Raw genomic sequence first — 17,695 nt, 5'->3', positions numbered from 1 at the left:
TGGGGACAGGGGGACGGCCGGGTTCACCGCCTTCCCACAGCCCCGGCAGCGGCTCTTCCGCGGCGGTGCCCGGGCGGACTTTGGACCTGGGGAGGGGAGGGGCGGGCTGGGCGGCCGGCGGGCAGCCACTCGGAGCTCTCCCCTCACCGAGCCTGGGGTGGGGGTGGGGGATGACCGGGTCCTCGGGGGGCCGGGCGGGCCGCGCGCTCAGGCCTTGCTGCCCCGAGGCGGGCTCTGCGGCGAGTGCAGCTCCACCGACTGCCGCCGCCGCACCTCGCGCTCCTCCCAGTCGGCGTCGGGCTCCTGCCCCTTGAGCACCGCCAGGCGCTCGGCCAGGCTCTTGGCCGGTGGGAACAGCACGTAGTTGTAGAGGAGGGAGCCCAGCACCGCGCCCACCAGGGGTCCGATCCAGAAGACCTGGGGCGAGTGGAGAAGCCGGTTGGGGACCGGGATAGTGGCTGGGGGAGAGGGGGCGGGTGGAGCCACGACTACCCGCGCCCCTCACCCTCCAGACGCGCTCCCCTGACTTGATGTTGAAAAGAGGGTTTCCCACGTGGTCCATGAACCGGGGTGAGGGGATTGGCAGACTTAGTAATGCCAGCGGCGGCTGGTGGGGGCATCTGGTTAGTTGGGGGTTAAGAGCGCCAATTCCAAACGGACTGCCCAGGTGACCAGAGGCAATTGGCCCACCCTGTCTGTGCCTCAGTTTCCTTTCATTGTAATAATGCCTACCGCCTAGGGTGGTCTCGAAAATTAAGTGAGGTCATGTTTACAAAGCACTTAGAATAAGGCCTGGCCCATACTGAGGCTAGATGAGCGCTGAATAACACAAATGGATGTATTAGCTAGTATAAACATTACCCTTTACGGTTTCCAGCCCACCATGTGAGCTGTTTTACACCTCACTTAAGGGAGCGTCACTTAACTCTTCCAAAAAGCCAGTGAGGCAGCCGCTGCTATTACCTGCTCTGAGGCATGTGGAAATGCAGGGTCCACACCAGCTGGGAAGGTGGAACCCCAGGCTCCCCAGGACGGGTGCTGAGGTTCTCTGAGCTCTGACCCCACTCTATTCCAGCCCTCCTGGAGATGGGTGTCTGAGGGAGGGGAAGGTGGAAGGAAGGCAGGGAGTTTTCAGTCATTACCCAGTGGTCGTCAAACTTGCCGGTAACCACAGCAGGAGCCAGGGAGCGGGCAGGGTTCATGGAGCAGCCGGTGTAGTGGATCTGTAAGGGGAGGCAGTGGATATGGTGATGACAGGGCAGGGGGTCCTTGTGGCCCTCTCTAGCACTTGACCTCAACCTCAACGGAATCCTGGGATGGGCAGTTGGTCCCTATATGTTCAGTGTTCTGTATTCATTGGAGGCTGGCGCGAGATCTGTTCCTTTGGGGTACCAGGGATTCAAAACTTCTGGGGTGGCCACATGACTGTCCCTCTGGGGAGTTCTGTGTATCTGTCCCCTGGGGGGGGGTCTTTGTGTCTGTCACTTTTGGGGAGTATGTGTATCTCTTTCTAGAGTGGTCTGTGTGTCTGCTTCTTTGGGGAAGGTCTGTACATCTGTGCCTCCAGAAAGGCTAGAGCAGTGGCCATGACCTACCCCAAGGAGGTGGCCCAGGGCCACAGAGAAACCGATGGAGAGGGCGGGGGTGCCCAGGTTGTCTCCCCGCCGCTCATCTGTGGAGGCGAAGATGCAGAGCACCAGTTGCAGGGTCAGAAAGAGCTCCACTGTGACAGCCTGGCCCGCTGTTGTGTTGTTGCTGAGCTGGCGAAAGAGATGGGGTGGGTGGGGGCATGCTGAGCAGGCTCCCCACTCTGGCTTCATCTTCAGGCCCATCTGCAGCCACGGCTCCAGGGAGGCCTCTGGGCTGGGACTGAAACAACTGGGCTCCCCAGCCCCATTAGCCCAAATGAATGATGGCTTCTTCCCGGGCTGTGGCCCAAAGGTAGGGGGATGGACCCCAGGACTGCTGGTGATCCCCAGGCCAGAGGTAGGAAAACGACCACACAGCCCATTAGATTTTGGGGGGCTGTGACTGTGTGCCCAAGGTGAGAGGAAAAGGATGCTGAGGTGCACAATTTGTTTCCTGAACAGTGAGAAGGGAAGAGGTCTTGACTGCAGCAGGAAGATTTCGGGCGGGTAACAGAAAGGCCTTCTTTGCTCTCAAGGGCTTAAGATCTACTGAGGTAACGAGAGGCCTGTAGTCTTTCCTCCTGTGGGCAAAGGGCCCCAGGGGGGTCTTGGGACTTGGGCCTGGGGACCGTCCTGGTGCATCACCTTACCCCATCAGCCCAGGGTACCACTCTTTCCTTTCACTTTTGCCTGACCCCCCAGATCTTGCCTGTTCCACACTGTGTTTCAGGCCTGAGTTTTGCCCTGTGGTTTTGTTCCCTGCATATCCTATGAAGTTAGGGTGGGGGCGCTGGTGCCCTGTACCATGGTGTGGAGGGGCCTGTGGACCAGGTGGGGTGCCCATGGTCCTGGCAGACCCCACCTTGGGTAATGAGAGAACTTGGGGCCGAGCTAAGAGGCTATTTCATAACCGGGCCGCACCCAGCACTGGATTTCTCCCTGGGTTTTGTCATCCTGCGTCCTACACCCTGCCCTCAAGCTCTGGGCTCTGCACCGGTTGGCACTAGGACAGCTCTCAGCTCCCATGCTTTTTCTCCAGGCCCTGAACCCCCACTCTTGGGTCCTAGCCATCAGGCTGGCACCCTTGGGTCTCTAGGGTCTAACCTCATGCCCCTCACTCCCCTAGTCCAATGTTAGAGCCTCTAGTGGGGGTTCGTGAAAGGAGCTTTGAAGGCATACTTTGGAGGCCTGTAACCTGCCATGGGACCCTATTTACTACTTCAGCCTCGGTTTGACCTTCCTTAAAATGGAGATAAGAAAACAGAGTCGGGGAAAAAAAAAAAAAAAGAAAAGAAAACAGAGTCGGGAGGGCTAGAGAGGACTAGAAATGATAAGAGCAGAGCCTCAGCCCCATCCCCACTGGTAAGTGGCTTTTCTAAGGGAGAAGTGAGAACGTGGACTTAGTGTCAGACAGCCCTGCCTCCACTTCTAGGTGCTGACACCGGCCAGTTCTGTGATTGGAGACACTGAATGCTGAGCCTCCATTTCCCAATCAGAGTAGAGGGATCACAGAATTCATCTTACAGTGTTGTACCGAGAAGTAGATGGTACCTGGCCAGGCAAAGAGCAGGGGCATGTCAGTGGTAACTTTCTGGTGTCTAGGCCAGCCTTTCCAGTGACCTCAGAGGAGCCTGGAACAGTCTTGGGGTTCTTGGTTCTTCCAACAGTCTTGGGGATGAGTCTAGAACAGTCTCATCTAGCTTTCTAGCCTCTAGACAGTTCAGTCCCACTGCTGCCCTAGTCCAGCCAGGCAGGGTTCTCCCTAGTTCCTCAAGATGGCAAATGCTGAGCAGGTAAATGCTGAGACCCTCTCTGGCCCGGACCCTTCCCTTCTGAGGAACCCAGTTGACTGTCAGATGATGGGGAAGCAGGAGTGAGTGTCTCCATGGCCCCTTAACATTCCCACTACTTTGCTGTTAGAGGAGATTCTCCAGCCACTCATTCTGAGACTTTCTGGGCCATACATACTCTCAGGAAGTTCCTCTGGCAGTTTAACTGGCCCTCTCCTTGCTGGGAACAGAACTCATTTCATTCTCACTGGAAAGGGTCACACTCCTCAGTCTGTCTCCCACCATGGCCACTCTAGCCTTTTCTCATCCCTGAGCCCCCAGCCTCCTCATATTTTCCATTTTGAAGAAGAAAAAAGTTCCTCAATTGGGACATTTCTGCCCCTTGCATGAGGAAGGGCCACCTGTGCAAAGGAGGGGGCGGCCCCAGAAACCGTGTAGGACTCCTCAGAGACATCGGAGCTTTTATCCAGCAGCCCGGGGAAAGGCAGGGCATCGAGGCAGGGATGGGGTGCTTGTGGCCCTGACTTACGAAGGGGGATGGAAGGAGAGGTGTACTGAAGGGACACAGACTCTGCCGCTGCACCCATGGCCTCAGAGGCCAGAGACCTGCACAGACCCAGGAGAGAGGGTAGGAGAGGTGAGAACGAGGAAAGGGAGGGATTGCGGCATCCTCCCCAGCTCTCAAAATGCCTAAGGTGTCCAATTAGCCATCGTTCATGTAATCAGCAGTTAGTCACGGGCTCTGGGGACCCTCTCCAGGGTCTGCAGAGACCTTGCCTCTTCAGTTTTGCCTTGAGTTCTGGTGCTTTCTCTGGTATTGACAAACTGTAGAACTCTTGGTCCATCCCTCCCCTTCTCTGAGCCTCGGTTTCCTTAACAAGTCTTAGGTGATGGCTCAGAGAGGGTACAAGGGTCAGGTGGAAAGATCTTGAGTCTTGCCGTCAAGCCTGGGTTTGAAGGCTGGCTTCTGGCACCTTAAGCAATGGATATACCCCTCCCTGCCTCAAAGCTCAGTTGTGAGGTGTCCACGTGTGGCTTGTGAGGAGACTGCTGTGAGGCTCGCACGCAGATGCTGAAAAAACACTGGATCCTTCTTTCCTTGAGAAAACCCTTGGGACTAGCACTCTGAGGTTCCTCCCAGTTCAGAAAGCACATCTGCTTTGGGACTGTGTCTTCGGCTGAGATCTGGCCCAGCCCTCACTGTGATGTGGGCATCAAGTCTGCAACAACCTTGATGCTGCTCTTCCTCCGTGAGGCTCAGGGCAGAAGGTGCCAGAAGACCCGCCTGGATCCTGCCTCTGCTCTGACCTCATCGCTCCTTCTACCCTGGCTCCTTTATGGTACCTGTGCTCCTGGCTCCAACATCTCTCCCTCTCTTCCCCCTCCCCCCTCCCCACCTTTCTCTCTCCCCACCCAGACCCTCACCCAGATTTGGTCCCTCCCATCTCACCCTTTCCAAGGGACTCCCCAGGACCTCCCATTGTGGAAAGGACAACATTCTGGTTACTCACTGCATTAATAGCCAGGTCCCCTCGAATGTCAGGTGGTGTGATCTCATGGAGCAGAGCGGCCCCTGCCACAGCCCCCAGCAGCTGGGCAGCCACGTAGAAGGCAGCTCGGAGAAAGGAGACGTGGCAGCCCACCAGGCAGGCCACAGTCACAGCAGGGTTGATGTGAGCCCCACTGATGTGGCCCAAAGCTTGGACCAGGGTCCCGATACCCAGGCCGAAGGCCATGGCAATCTGCAGCACGGAGGGCAGGGCCTGTGGCCAGTTGAGGGCCGAACCGAGGCCGAAGAAGACGAAGAGGAGCGTGGCCAGGAACTCTGCAAACACAGCCCTGGAGAAGGCTATGGACCGGAGTTCCCACATGCTGTGGGCTGGCCCCGCAGTTGTGGTGGAAGGAGGTTTGTGGAGCACGGTCTCTCTCGCTCTCTGTCTCTGTCTCTCTCTCAGGGTCTCTGGGGAGGCTGGGCCAGGGGCCTATATAGGCTTCTTCCATCCTGGATTGGGACACGTGAGGTAGAGGTGGAGTCTGGGCCCTTACCTTGTCTCTCCTACGGCTACCCCTACCCCCCACCCCTGCCCACCCGCATGCCTATCACCCCATCTTGGCCTTCACAGCTGACTAATGTTCCCCATTAATGAGCTCCAGATAAGGACTGACGTCCCCTGGTTTTCCGTGTTTGTGCCCTGGTTCCCCCAGGGCTGAGGCCCCAGGGCTTCCCCTACCCCCACCAATTCTGTGACTGGGGATTCTCTGAGGGGGTGATGCCAAACCCCCTCCCCCTGACTCCAACTATTAGTCAAGGCAGGGACAGCCCCTCACCCAAGACTGACTGTGACAGAGGATGTCCATGCTACCCCTTCTGGTAATTGGGAAGTTCTTCCTGTTGTTGACCTTCAATTAGTCCTTCTTGAAGGGGATGGAAAACAACTGGTTGGCTTGTGATATGAACCTTCCAAGGCATCAAGGTTTCATCTCTTCTGGGCTCGCTTTCTTGTAGTCAATTACCCAGAAGTTATTAGACTTCACCTCCTCCCTGGAACCCCAGCCTAGATGCAGCTCCCATAGCCTGGAGGGAGGGGATGGCCTCGGTGGCAGGGGGACGCTGGCCCCCATGTGTGAGAGCAACCTGTGCTTGCCTGAGGAAGCTGCTGGCTTCCATCCCAGCATCACCTGGTCCATCTCCGTGATTGACCCTTTCTTCTCCGTCTCTGTAAACAGAGGGTAATGCGCTTACATGGGGTCGGGGTTTGGATGAAATGAAATAATATAAAACGCTCAGAGCTGCACCCAGCCCACAGTCAGCCATCAATGAATATCAGCTATTATTATTCATGTTATTTATTTATACTCTGAATACTCAGAGGAGGAGAAAAGTTCTCCCAAAACTCACATGGGAGGGTCCCAGGAGCTGTGACAGGCTGTAGGCATCCCCTGGAGCTCAGAGCTACCCAGGCCACAGGGGGAGGACATTTCTGTGAGGCAGTGAGCTGTGCAGACTCAGGGAGGCCGTAATGATCTAGAAGCAACTCTGGGGCCCTGCTGTCCCTTCAGCCCAGCCTCTGGGCAGTACCACCTCCCACCATCAGTGCTGCCCTGGGCTGGGATCCAGGAGACACTCGGGTCTGGGATTCCCCGGGCCCCACTCCCCTTGCTCTCCTGTCATCCCTCTGGCCCTGTTCCCTCTCCTGGGGACCCAAACGCAGGGTGATGCTCAATGGACGGTTAGGGGGACTGGCTCCAGACCTGCTCTACCCAGCAGGACCCCAGGCAAGTCCCAGTCCTAGGAACAGAAGTCTGGGAGGGATCAGAGACTGCAGAGTATGGACCATCCATACTCTTTATGGTCTTGACAGACAGAGAGAGGGAGTGGCCTGCTGACCCCTATTCTGGGCAGGATCTGCCCTCACCTCATGAAGTGAAAATCTCTTACCTCTCTGTAAACCCAGAAGAAGTGTCATGGTTTCTCTCCGAAGCCCATTAATTCCCAACTCAAATGTGTGTGTGTGTGTGTGTGTGTGTGTGTGTGTGTGTGTGGTCGGTCATTCAGTCACAGTCATAAACTTAGAACCCAGTGGAATTTTAGAGGTCATCTAGCCTATGGATCTCACTTTACGGATAAGAATGTGAAGTCCCTAGAAATTAAGACTTACTTACGTTCTGGTCTGGGCTCAGGACTGGGAGGAGGGGAGGGCACCAAACATGACTGCGTCCTGCTTGTGCTGTGCATTCCTTTTGAGCCAGGGAGGAAGAAGATATACTTGTCAAAGCCAGGGGGTTCAAGCTGTGGGTCCTGGTGGGCAGCGGATCTCCTTGGGGGACGGACTGCATTTTGTCCACAGTGACCACGACACCATGTCTTGTGAGGTTGGAGGTGCCATCAAGGGTAGGAGGCACCCCTCATTAGAATTGCAAAAATGTTTTCTTGGCGATAGATTGATGTAATAGACGCACAAAAACGTGTATGTACCTCACCCCACTTCGCTGTGCAGTCACAAATGGTTAGAATGGTTTTATGTTATATGTATTTTGCCATAATAAAAAATAATTCAAAAAACCCATGAAGGAAAATGACCCCCCAAAATGCTTTCTTCCCAATTTTGGTTTGTATCTAATGAAAGAAGTCTTTCAGATTGATTCAGATATCAGGGTTTTTAAAGTCAAAATCACTCCTCTGCAATTATCGAAAAGGAAATGTAAAACAAAGTGGTGAAGATCACCCCCAAATGTATTCACATTCAGAGTCTACCCTTCTGAAATTTCTTTCTGATTCAGAGTGCTCAGGGTTTTCCTACACATCATCACCCTCTGTGCCATCAGGAGTATAGTGGGGCACCGTTTCCTACAAGAGTGTCCATGATAGGGTCCAGAATTTCCTTCTAAGCTTCAGACATGGCTTCCATAAGCTTTGCCTTGTGTGTTTTCTTGCTTTACACATGCCTGGCAATCATGTGGCCCCGGTCTCAGTAATCAGACATAACACTGTTTATCTACCTTGGGGACTCTTCCTTTCCTAGGTCCCACAAGACACCTGGCTGTCGTTTCTTGGGAAAATATGGGTATGTGTGTCATCTACTAGTGGCCTGAAGGAGGGGCTGAGACCCTTGAAAAATGGAGGTGGGAAGAGGGTGTGTGCCGGGAGCTGGGCCAGCGAGGATGTCCCATGCGGAGGACAGGGACAGAATTCAGGACTGGTATTGTCTGACAGATGACATAAGGTGTGTTTCCTGCTCTGAGCTGAGCTGCAAATGCCCTCCATTCTCACAAGGTCAGTAAAAGTGGGTCACACACCACAGCCTGTGAGGCTGGGACTTCAGGGACTGAAGGAAAAGGGACAGGGCCGATCCATGGTCAGGTGAAGTGGGACAGAGCAATGAGAGCAGCTCCAGGCAGTGGTGGCAGGAGGGGTGGGAGCCTGGGGCTCAGTGCCTCAGGGGGCCTGAGAAGTATTGTAGGTGTCAAGTCTATGCAGTTGGGGGACAAAGTGTGAGCCGTTGGATTTCTATGTAGGGTTACAGATAAAATACACAAAGCCTGCGTATGTTTGAATTTCAGATAAATAATGAATACATTTCTTTAAGATTTTATTTATTTATTTGACAGACAGAGATCACAAGTGGGCAGAGAGAGAGAGGAGGAAACATGCTCCCTGCTGAGGAGAGATCCCGACGCGGGGCTCAATCCCAGGACTCTGGGATCATGACCTGAGCCTAAGGCAGAGGCTTTAACTCACTGAGTCACCCAGGCACCCCAATAATGAATACATTTTTAGCATATATACTTCTAAACAATATTTAGGACATGCTCATAATGAAAAGTTATCTGTTATCTGTAATTGAAATCTAACTGGTGTCATGGATTTTTATGTTAAGTCTGGCAACTCTATTCTATTTGAAAGCAAAGGGGGAACCCAGAGAATAGAAGGACTGGGGACATCTGGGTTTCAGACTAAGTCCTTACAAGAACTTTTGGGGTTGAGTCTCATGAACTCCATTTTATATAGGAGGAAACTGAGGCACAGAGAGGTTGTAAAAGTTGCCTGAGATCACCAGGTTGGTTAAGTGGAGGAAACGAGCTCCACTGGATACAGGTCTGTCTGATACGGAAGCTGGGCTTAAAGAAATGTTGAAAAAGAAAACCAAAGCTGGAGGCATAACAATTATGGACTTCAAGCTCTATTACAAAGCTGTCATCATCAAGACAGTATGGTACTGGCACAAAAACAGACACATAGATCAATGGAACAGAATAGAGAACACAGAACCCTCAACTCTAGGGTCAACTAATCTTCGACAAAACAGGGAAGTATATCCAATGGAAAAAGTCTCTTCAATAAATGACGTTGGGAAAATTGGACAGCCACGTGCAGAAGAATGAAACGACCATCTCCTTACACCACACTTGGCCACAGCAACTTCTTGCTCGACACGTCTCCAAAGGCAAGAGAAACAAAGGCAAAAATGAACTATTGGGACTTCATCAAGACAAAAAGCTTTTGGGCACCTGAGTGGCTCAGTTGGCTGAGTGACTGCCTTTGGCTCAGGTCATGGATCTGGAGTCCTGGGATGGAGTCCAGCTTTGGGCCCCCAGCTCAGGAGGGAGTCTGCTTCTTCCTCTGACTCTCTCCCCTCTCATGCTCTCTCTCACTCCTGCTCTCCCTCAAATAAATAGATAAATAAAATCATTTTTTAAAAAAGGTAAAAATCTTTTGCAGAGCAAATGAAACAGTTGACAAAACCAAAAGACAACCAATAGAATGGGAGAAGACATTTGCAAATGTCTTACCAGATAAAAGGCTAGTATCCAAAATCTATAGAGAACTTATCAAACTCAACACCCAAAGAACAAGTAATCCAATCAAAAAAATGGGCAGAAGACATGAACAGACATTTCTCCAAAGAAGACACCCAAATGGCCAACAGACACATGAAAAAATGCTCCACATCACTCAGCATCAAGGAAATACAAATCAAAACCACAATGAGATATCACCTCACACCAGTCAGAATGGTTAAAATTAACAAGTCAGGAAACAATAAATATTGGCAAGAATGGGGAGAAAGGGGAACCTTCTTACACTGTTGGTGGGAATGCAAGGTGGTACGGCCACTCTGGAAAACAGCATGGAGGTTCCTCAAAAAGTTGAAATTAGAGCTACCCTATGACCCTGCAACTGCACTGTTAGGGATTTATCCCAAAGATACTAATGTAGTGATTCAAAGGGGCACCTGTACCCCAATGTTTATAGCAGCAATGTCCATAATAGGCAAACTATGGAAAAGGCCCAGATGTCCATTTGTCCATTGATGGATGAACAGATAAAGAAGATGTGATATATATATCACATCTTCATATATATATATATATATATATATATATATATATATATCTTCGCATATATATATAGTACTCAGCCATCAAAAAATGTAATCTTGCCATTTGCAGCAAAGTGGATGGAATTAGAGGGTATTATGTTAAGTGAAGTAAGTCAATCAAAAAAAGACAATTATCATATGATCTCACTCATATGTGGAATTTAAGAAACAAAACAGAAGATCGTAAGAGAAGAGAGGAAAATATAAAACAAGATGAAATCAGAGAAGGAGACAAACCATAAGAGACTCTTAATCGTAGGAAACAAACTGAAGGTTGCAGGAGAGAAGAGAGATGGGAGATGGGGTAACTGTGTGGCGGACATTAAGGAGGTAAGTGATGTAATGAGCACTGTGTGTTTCATAAGACTGATGAATCACTGACCTCTGCCTCTGAAACTGATAATACATTATATATTAATTGAATTTAATTTTTTAAAAATATTTTATTTATTTATTTGACAGACAAAGATCACAAGTAGGCAGAGAGGCAGGCAGAAAGAGAGAGGGGGAAGCAGGCTCCTTGCTGAGCAGAGAGCCTGATGCAGGGCTCGGAGGATCCTGAGATCATGACCTGAGCCAAAGGCAGAGGCTTAACCCACTGAGCCACCCCGGCACCCCTAAATTTTTTTAAAAAGTAAAAATAAGCAAACAAACAAACAAACAAACAAATAAATAAATAAATTCAGGCTTTACCTCCGTTGACTGGTACCTTTGTCCTCCAAACCCCACCTCAAAGGCCAGGTAGTCCTAATTGTCATGGGCCCTGGTTGAGGCAAGGACAGTTGCATCTCCAGCTTCTGGAGAAACTCAAAGACAGCTTCCTGCCCTCCGAATCCTTCCCAGGGGTTGGGGCACAGGGATCTCATTTAGCCTCAAAGAGCTCCACTGCCCACAGGACAAGTGAACTTGGCACATCCTCCTTCCAAGCCCTTCATCTTTGGGTCCTGTTAAGTTTTGTGCCCACTGTCTGGGACACATGTCACCAGCACTTTCTCATGGCTAACTCTTCCTCATACTCTAGGCCGGGAGCTCGCCAGTCTTTCTGATGGAGGCCTGCAGGAACACACTTGACACGCTAACCCACAGACAAGATCTCAGCAGGTAGATGGATGATATAGACATAGGTATGGCTATAGATAACTAAAACTTACATTTCCCAAACAATAGTTCCTCACTCTGAGGCTTTAAACTCCTATTCTATTTCACTAAAAAAGCAATTTAGGTCACAACTACTAAATTGATTTCATGACCCACTAATGGCTCACAGTTTGAAAAATACTGCTTTTGATCCTGGCTCAAAATCAATTTTTGGGGCACCTGGGTGGCTCAGTGGGTTAAAGCCTCTGCCTTTGGCTCAGGTCATGATCCCAGGGTCCTGGGATCAAACCCAGCATTGGGACCTCTGCTCAGCAGGGAGCCTGCTTCCCTTCCTCTCTCTCTGCCTGCCTCTCTGCCTACTTGTGATCTCTTTCTGTCAAATAAATAAATAAAATCTTTTTAAAAAAATCACTTTCTCATTGGGGAAGGCTTCCTGTAGCCCCAGTAACACGTGCTCCTAGGACCACCCACCCCATGGTGTGCCTTGCCCTCTCTTATCGCTCAGAGGCTTATAATGATCTGCTCATGTCTGACTCCCCTTGTGGATTGTGAACTCCCAGATGCAGGGAGACCCCATCTGGGTTTGCTCTCTGTCGTACCCCTGGGACTTAGCACAAGGCCTGGCATATTATGAGTACTTGATAAGTGCTCATCAAGCACTCCCCCCCGCAATCCCTGTCCCACACCCTCTGTGTTGCAGCCACATGGCATTCTTTAGGGACCTGATTTAGGAGAGAACTCAGAGCTTGGGTGGGAAAGGGGAGTGTGTATTTGTGCTCCTGTGGGGTAAGGAAGGGTCAGGAACAAGTCTGTTCTCATTTGAAAAGGATCGGGTGTGAGTAGGGGCGGGGGACGGGGAGACCTTTCAGTCACCCTGCCTCATGAAATCAGGAGTTCCCAGTCACTTGAGGGAGTCCCACAGAAGCTGAGCAAACACCGGGGAAGCTGGGGCAGCGAGAGCTGCTGCATGAGGGGGAGGGTTGGACAAACGGTCTAATAGGAACCGATACAGCTAGGTCTGCAGCATGGAGAAGCCCAGGCCCCGGCTAATGGAGCCTCCTTACAGGGGGCAGCTGGGAGCCATTGTGGGTGCTAGCAGCAGGGAGACCAGCTGGGGACGGGCTGCTGCCAGAGGGCTTACTGCTCCTTCCTTGACGGAACTCCTCCTAGTCCTCAACTTCATCCTCCGTGACATCGGGGGTAGGGCGGGGAGGGAGGGAGGGGAGAGGCAGCGAGGCTTGAGGCCCCAAAGAGCCAAGGGCAGCTTTTTTTTTTTTTTAAGTTTTATTTATTTATTTGAGAGAGAAAGAGTGGGGCACAGAGGGATAGAGGGAGAGGGAGAAACAGACTCTCCGCTGAGCAGGGAACCCAATGTGGGGCTTGATCCCAGGACCCCGGGATCATGACCAGAACTGAAGGCAGACGCTTAACCTATTGAGCCACCCAGGTGCCCCCAAGGGTGCCTGGGTGGCCCCATGGTTCCCTGGGGGTCACCTCCACAGGGCTCGAGGGCAGAGTGGGAAAGTATTTGCCAGGTGACCAGGAGAGCTGGTGTCTCTGCCCTACAGGGAGACAGAGGGTCTGTGAATGCCAGGGCACGCTGGGATCATTGCCAGGGAAGGGGTGGTAATGAGCTGGAAGGGTTATGGGCAGTGCCCCACCACCTTGCTCACAAAGGTCACCCAAACCTGTTTAATTCCCCACTCAAAACAGTCACAGCTAAGCCACCCTGGCTGCCAGGTGCCTGCGTCCAGTGAGGGCTCTGTGGGCTCCAGGGACTAGGTAACTCGCAGGGCCTGGGTCAGGCTCTGGGCCAGGTCCCTCTCCTCCCCACCGTGCCCTCATGCCCACCTTCCTCCCACCCCGGTGCCTCACCCCTTTGTGTCCTTCCCAGGCCTCAGCCTCTGCCGGCCTCACACCTCCCCTTGAGACCCGCCCTGCAAGTCCATTGTGTGAAATCCTGGGCTCACACTCCTCTCAACCAGTCATTTCAACCATGTGGTGAAGCGGGTACCAACCCCATTTTAAGGATTAGGGTAAAGGATATGAAGATGGCTACCACCGCCTCTGCCCCCAGTCCAGAGCCCCCTGCCTCACCTCCCTGACGGCACAGACTTGGCTGTCCAGGCTGAGTGGCTAAGCTCTGAGGACAGGAACCGTGTGAAATCCACCCATGTAGTCGCAATGCTTAACACATGACTGGCATAGAGCAGACACTCAAATGAGGGTTTGTAGAATGAACTGTTTACCCAAGGTCAAAATAGCTAGGAAGTAGCTAAGTCATGATTCAAACTCAGATCTTCCTTAATCCGAACCCAGCCCCACACCCTTCACCCTCTTCCAGGAAGCCTTCCTTGAATTGATCCAAGTAGCCTCCTCCACCCCCACTCCCCAGAATCCTGGGTGCTCTGTGTGTTCCTATTCCCCTTCTCCATTACAGTCCCTGAAGGCAGAGGGCTGGGATGGCATCCCAGCCTGGTTCTGATCTCCTCCAGCTCTGGCCCCAGAACCCAAGAGGAGCTCGGTGAATGTGGAATGCCCAGGTCTGGGTGGGGGGCCCTGGATGGGAAGACCTCAGCGGAAACAACTGCGTTTCCTGCTGGTGGCCTCAGCCACCTCCTTGTGACCCCTGTTCATCCAGCCAGATTTCCTCCTGGTACTGGGCCTGCCAGCTTCTCACGAGAGCCAGCCCAGGCCCTGGTATTCTCCGGGGGTGGGTCGAGGTGCGGCACCTAATCCTCCGCTCATTTTGCTGCAATTCAATATCAGCCTCTAATTTTCACGCTCTGCTGCCATCTTACCTTCCTCCTTCTGGCCTCTGCTGGGGGAAGGGAGACCTGAGGACTCCCTGCAATGCCTCTGAGAGCCCCCTGGAAGTCTCTTGGGCTGACACCACCCCTAGGCATACTCAGCTGGAAGAGGAGCATTGGCCTTGGGAAGGAGGGACTGCTGTTCCCACCAAAGGAGCAAGTCCTGGGCATCCAGAGGCCTGGGGGTGGATCCTGGTTCCACCTCCTAGGCTGTCTCGCTATGGAATCCAAAGCCGTACAGGTTCTCCCAGCATCCAGGTAAACAAATGTCCGAGTGCCTGCCTGTGGTGAGTGTTCACTTCCCCGGGGGCTGAGGACCCATGGCTCTGGGAAGTCCTTCCTTTATCTAACTACCCACCTTCTGGCTGCAATGTTGGCCCATTCTCTCTGGTTCTAGCTGATGAATGTCCATTTTCTTGGGACTTTAGGGCACTCGAAACACTTCATTGTAGTTATTTATTCATGCAACAAATAGTTATTGAGCACTAGGCTTGTGCCAACCACTGTTTCAGGCTTGGATACTTCACGGAACAAAACTGGCAAAGATCCCCTGCCCGGCAGGGCCAACTCTGGGGGCTGGTTTCTCAGTGCCAAGGGGGGTTGATTAGATGGCCTTTCCCAGCCCTTTATTTATTTATTTGAGCCAGAGAGAGACAGTGAGTGGGGAGAGGGATAGAGGGAGAAGGATGAGCAGACTCCCTACTGAGCAGGGAGCCAGATGCGGGCCTGAATCCAAGGACTCTGAGGTCTGACTTGAGCCGAAGGCAGGCGCTTAACCATCTGAGCCACCCAGAAGCCCCTCTCTTCCACGTTAAGCAACGTGAATGACAGGACACGAAAAGAAACTGAAAATATTGGAAAATCACAGTGTCTCCTCTCAGATGTCACCATCACCCTTGTCTTACCGCCACAGCTTGAATTTAAGTCATGTCACACGAACGCAATGATCAGCGGGTCCTGTTCCTCCAAAAGTTCAACAGAGTTCCCATGTGACCCAGCACGTGCTATGACATGGATGAATGTTTTAGATTATTGCCGAGGGAAAGAAGCCAGACACAAAAGGCCCCAAACAGGTGAGTCCCCTGGTGTGAAATGTCCAGAAGAGGCAAATCCATAGAGACGTACAGCCTGTGAGTGGTTGCCAGGGACTGGGGTGGGGGGAGAGGGATGGGGAGTGACTGCTTGATGAGTATAGGGTTTCCTTGTGGGGTTAATGAAATATTCTGAAACTGGAGAGCGGTGGTGGTTGCACAACACTGTGAATTTACCCAGCACTACTGAGCTGCACCCTTTGAGATGGTTGAGATGGTGAATTTTGTGTTATGTTATTTTATAGTTAAAGCACAAAAGGAAAAAAAAAAGCACAAAAGGGTGCAGTTTGCGGGACTTCTTGTCCCATGTATTGCTTCTACTTCTTCTTCCCCTCCTCACCCCAGGGCCTTTGCACATGCTGGCCCTGCTACCTGGGATACTCATCCCTCCTGTCTTCTTTCAGTTCATCCTTCAGATCTCAGTGTTAATGTGACTTCCACAGAGAGAACATGCTTGACCATCATGGGCCACCCTGGTGGAGCACTTGTCTTGGTCATAATTATGACGTTTATATGATGAATGTCTCCCTGACTAAACTGTAAGCTTCTGGAGAGAAAGGGCAACCTATGTGTGGTTGACTTCCTGATGTGTCCCTCGGGCTTAGCTCAGTGCCTGGCACACCACTAATAATTAATAAATATTTATTGAGTGCATTAATAAATGTTCCTAAAGGAATTCTAGTCTTGCCATTCCCCCCAGCAGCCCCAGCTCAGATGGTTTCCCCATTACTGCCGCTATTGAGCCTTCATACCCATCACAACTCATCTAATTGCCACAGATAGTTAGGATGAGGCCAGCAGAAACCAGACATGGCAGTGAGGAGGAACAGCCAAACTCCTGGGCAACTTAGGAGGTAAGACAGAGCTGGTCAAGAAGGATGGAGTTCAGGTCAATCACTGGTATGAGGATGAGAGAAGTCAGGTGTCAGGTGGGGCATCTGAGTGGGACTCTTGAACATGAGTCAATCAGTGCTGCCCAGGATGGGCTTTCCAAGAAATGGTTGTTGAACGAATGCATGAAAGAATGAGACGGGGCACCCAGGTGGCTCTGTTGTTACGTGTCTGCCTTTGGCTCAGGTCATGATCCCAGGGACCTGGGATTGAGCCCCCATCTGCTTCTCCCTCTCCTACTCCCCCTGCTTGTGTTCCCTCTCTTGCTGTGTCCCTCTCTGTCAAATAAATAAATAAAATCTTAAAAAAAAAAGAAAGAGAGGGAATAAACCAAGAACTTACAGGTAAGTGCTGGGCACATAACAGCGTGAAGATGATTTCTGGGCACATTACAGAGGAGACTCCAGGGACCTTTGTGAGTGGTGAGATGTAGGGTTGAGGGAAGGACAAAGGCAGAGTGACTCAAGGTGTGTAGCTGAGCCCTGCTGCCTTTTACTAAGATGAGGAGCCCTGGGAGGGGGAGCAGGTTGGGAGAGAAATGATGAGATGGGATCAGATGTTGAAGTCCTTCTGGGATGGCTCAAAGAATGTTCTGGGGGAGTTGTGGAAGCCAAAAGCAGTGGATAGGAGTGAATGGGAGGGGAGACAGAAGGAGAGGCCAGAGTGGGTTTCAGGGCTCATGGGAGGAGCTGGGGAAGAATGTGCAGGTGGAGAGAGGGATGAGGGATGGGATAACAGATGGTGTTCTGTGCCCAGGGAGGAGGGAGGATCTGGGATCCAGCCTCCAGGCTGGGCATTTTAGGAAAGGCAAGCTCCAGGCTGTGGCTACGGGAGGGACTGACTGAGGTGGGGATGGGGAGGCCTTTGGGTTTGAGGAGGTTAATGGACAGAACAGAGGTGGACCTTCCCCACACAGGAGGAAAGATGGGCTTCCAGCAAGTGGAGAGGAGGTTTAAGGACAAAGCTAATGAAATAGGAAGGCTGGGGAGGGACAGAGGAGAAAGAAGCAGAGAGAGGAAAAAGCAAGGAAAACCTGGATGGCCACATGGACATAGCTTGGATGATGAAGGCTGGATACAAAACTTCCAGAACAAGCCCCCGTGGGAGCCCCTGTTGCATGGGGGAAGCGGGCCTCTCAGGAAGGGTCAGCCACAGCTGGAGTTGTGTTTATGAGGAACCCAGCCCCTCTTCTCTGGCTCCATGGACACTCTTTTTATGCAGGCCCTCAGCATCTTTTGCTCCAATGCCCCAAACAGCCAATGTATCTACCCCCTCACCCCACAGACTTCTCTTTCCAGACCCACCTATTGCCCAGAGCAACCTTGGCCCTGTAGTCTCCCTCAGAACCCTTCCCTGTCTGCACCGCCCCCCCAGGATAAACCCCCCCCCTCCCTGCCCCAATCCTTTCACACCATGCAAGCTGAGCTTGGGACTACTTGTACTTCCCTGAACAGTTCCGTTCTCACCTCTAGGCTGTGCAGGGTAGCCTCCTCCTGAAAGGCCTTC

General features: G+C 52.0%; 1 protein-coding gene across 1 annotated transcript; it reads right to left on the bottom strand.

Annotated features, from left to right (window-relative positions):
- Positions 1-207: 207 nt before the first annotated feature.
- On the bottom strand, positions 208-5,363 carry AQP2 (aquaporin 2). Its single transcript, XM_044226771.1, has 4 exons — positions 4,930-5,363; positions 1,596-1,760; positions 1,143-1,223; positions 208-417 (listed from the first exon to the last, which is right to left on the bottom strand). The coding sequence occupies exons 1-4, from the start codon at positions 5,287-5,289 to the stop codon at positions 208-210; spliced, it is 816 nt and encodes a 271-aa protein (XP_044082706.1). The 5' UTR covers positions 5,290-5,363.
- Positions 5,364-17,695: the final 12,332 nt, after the last annotated feature.

Source organism: Neovison vison, chromosome 12 (genome assembly GCF_020171115.1).
Source record: "Neovison vison isolate M4711 chromosome 12, ASM_NN_V1, whole genome shotgun sequence".
NCBI classification, from domain to species: domain Eukaryota; kingdom Metazoa; phylum Chordata; class Mammalia; order Carnivora; family Mustelidae; genus Neogale; species Neogale vison.
This window is presented reverse-complemented; position numbering and strand designations above follow the sequence as displayed.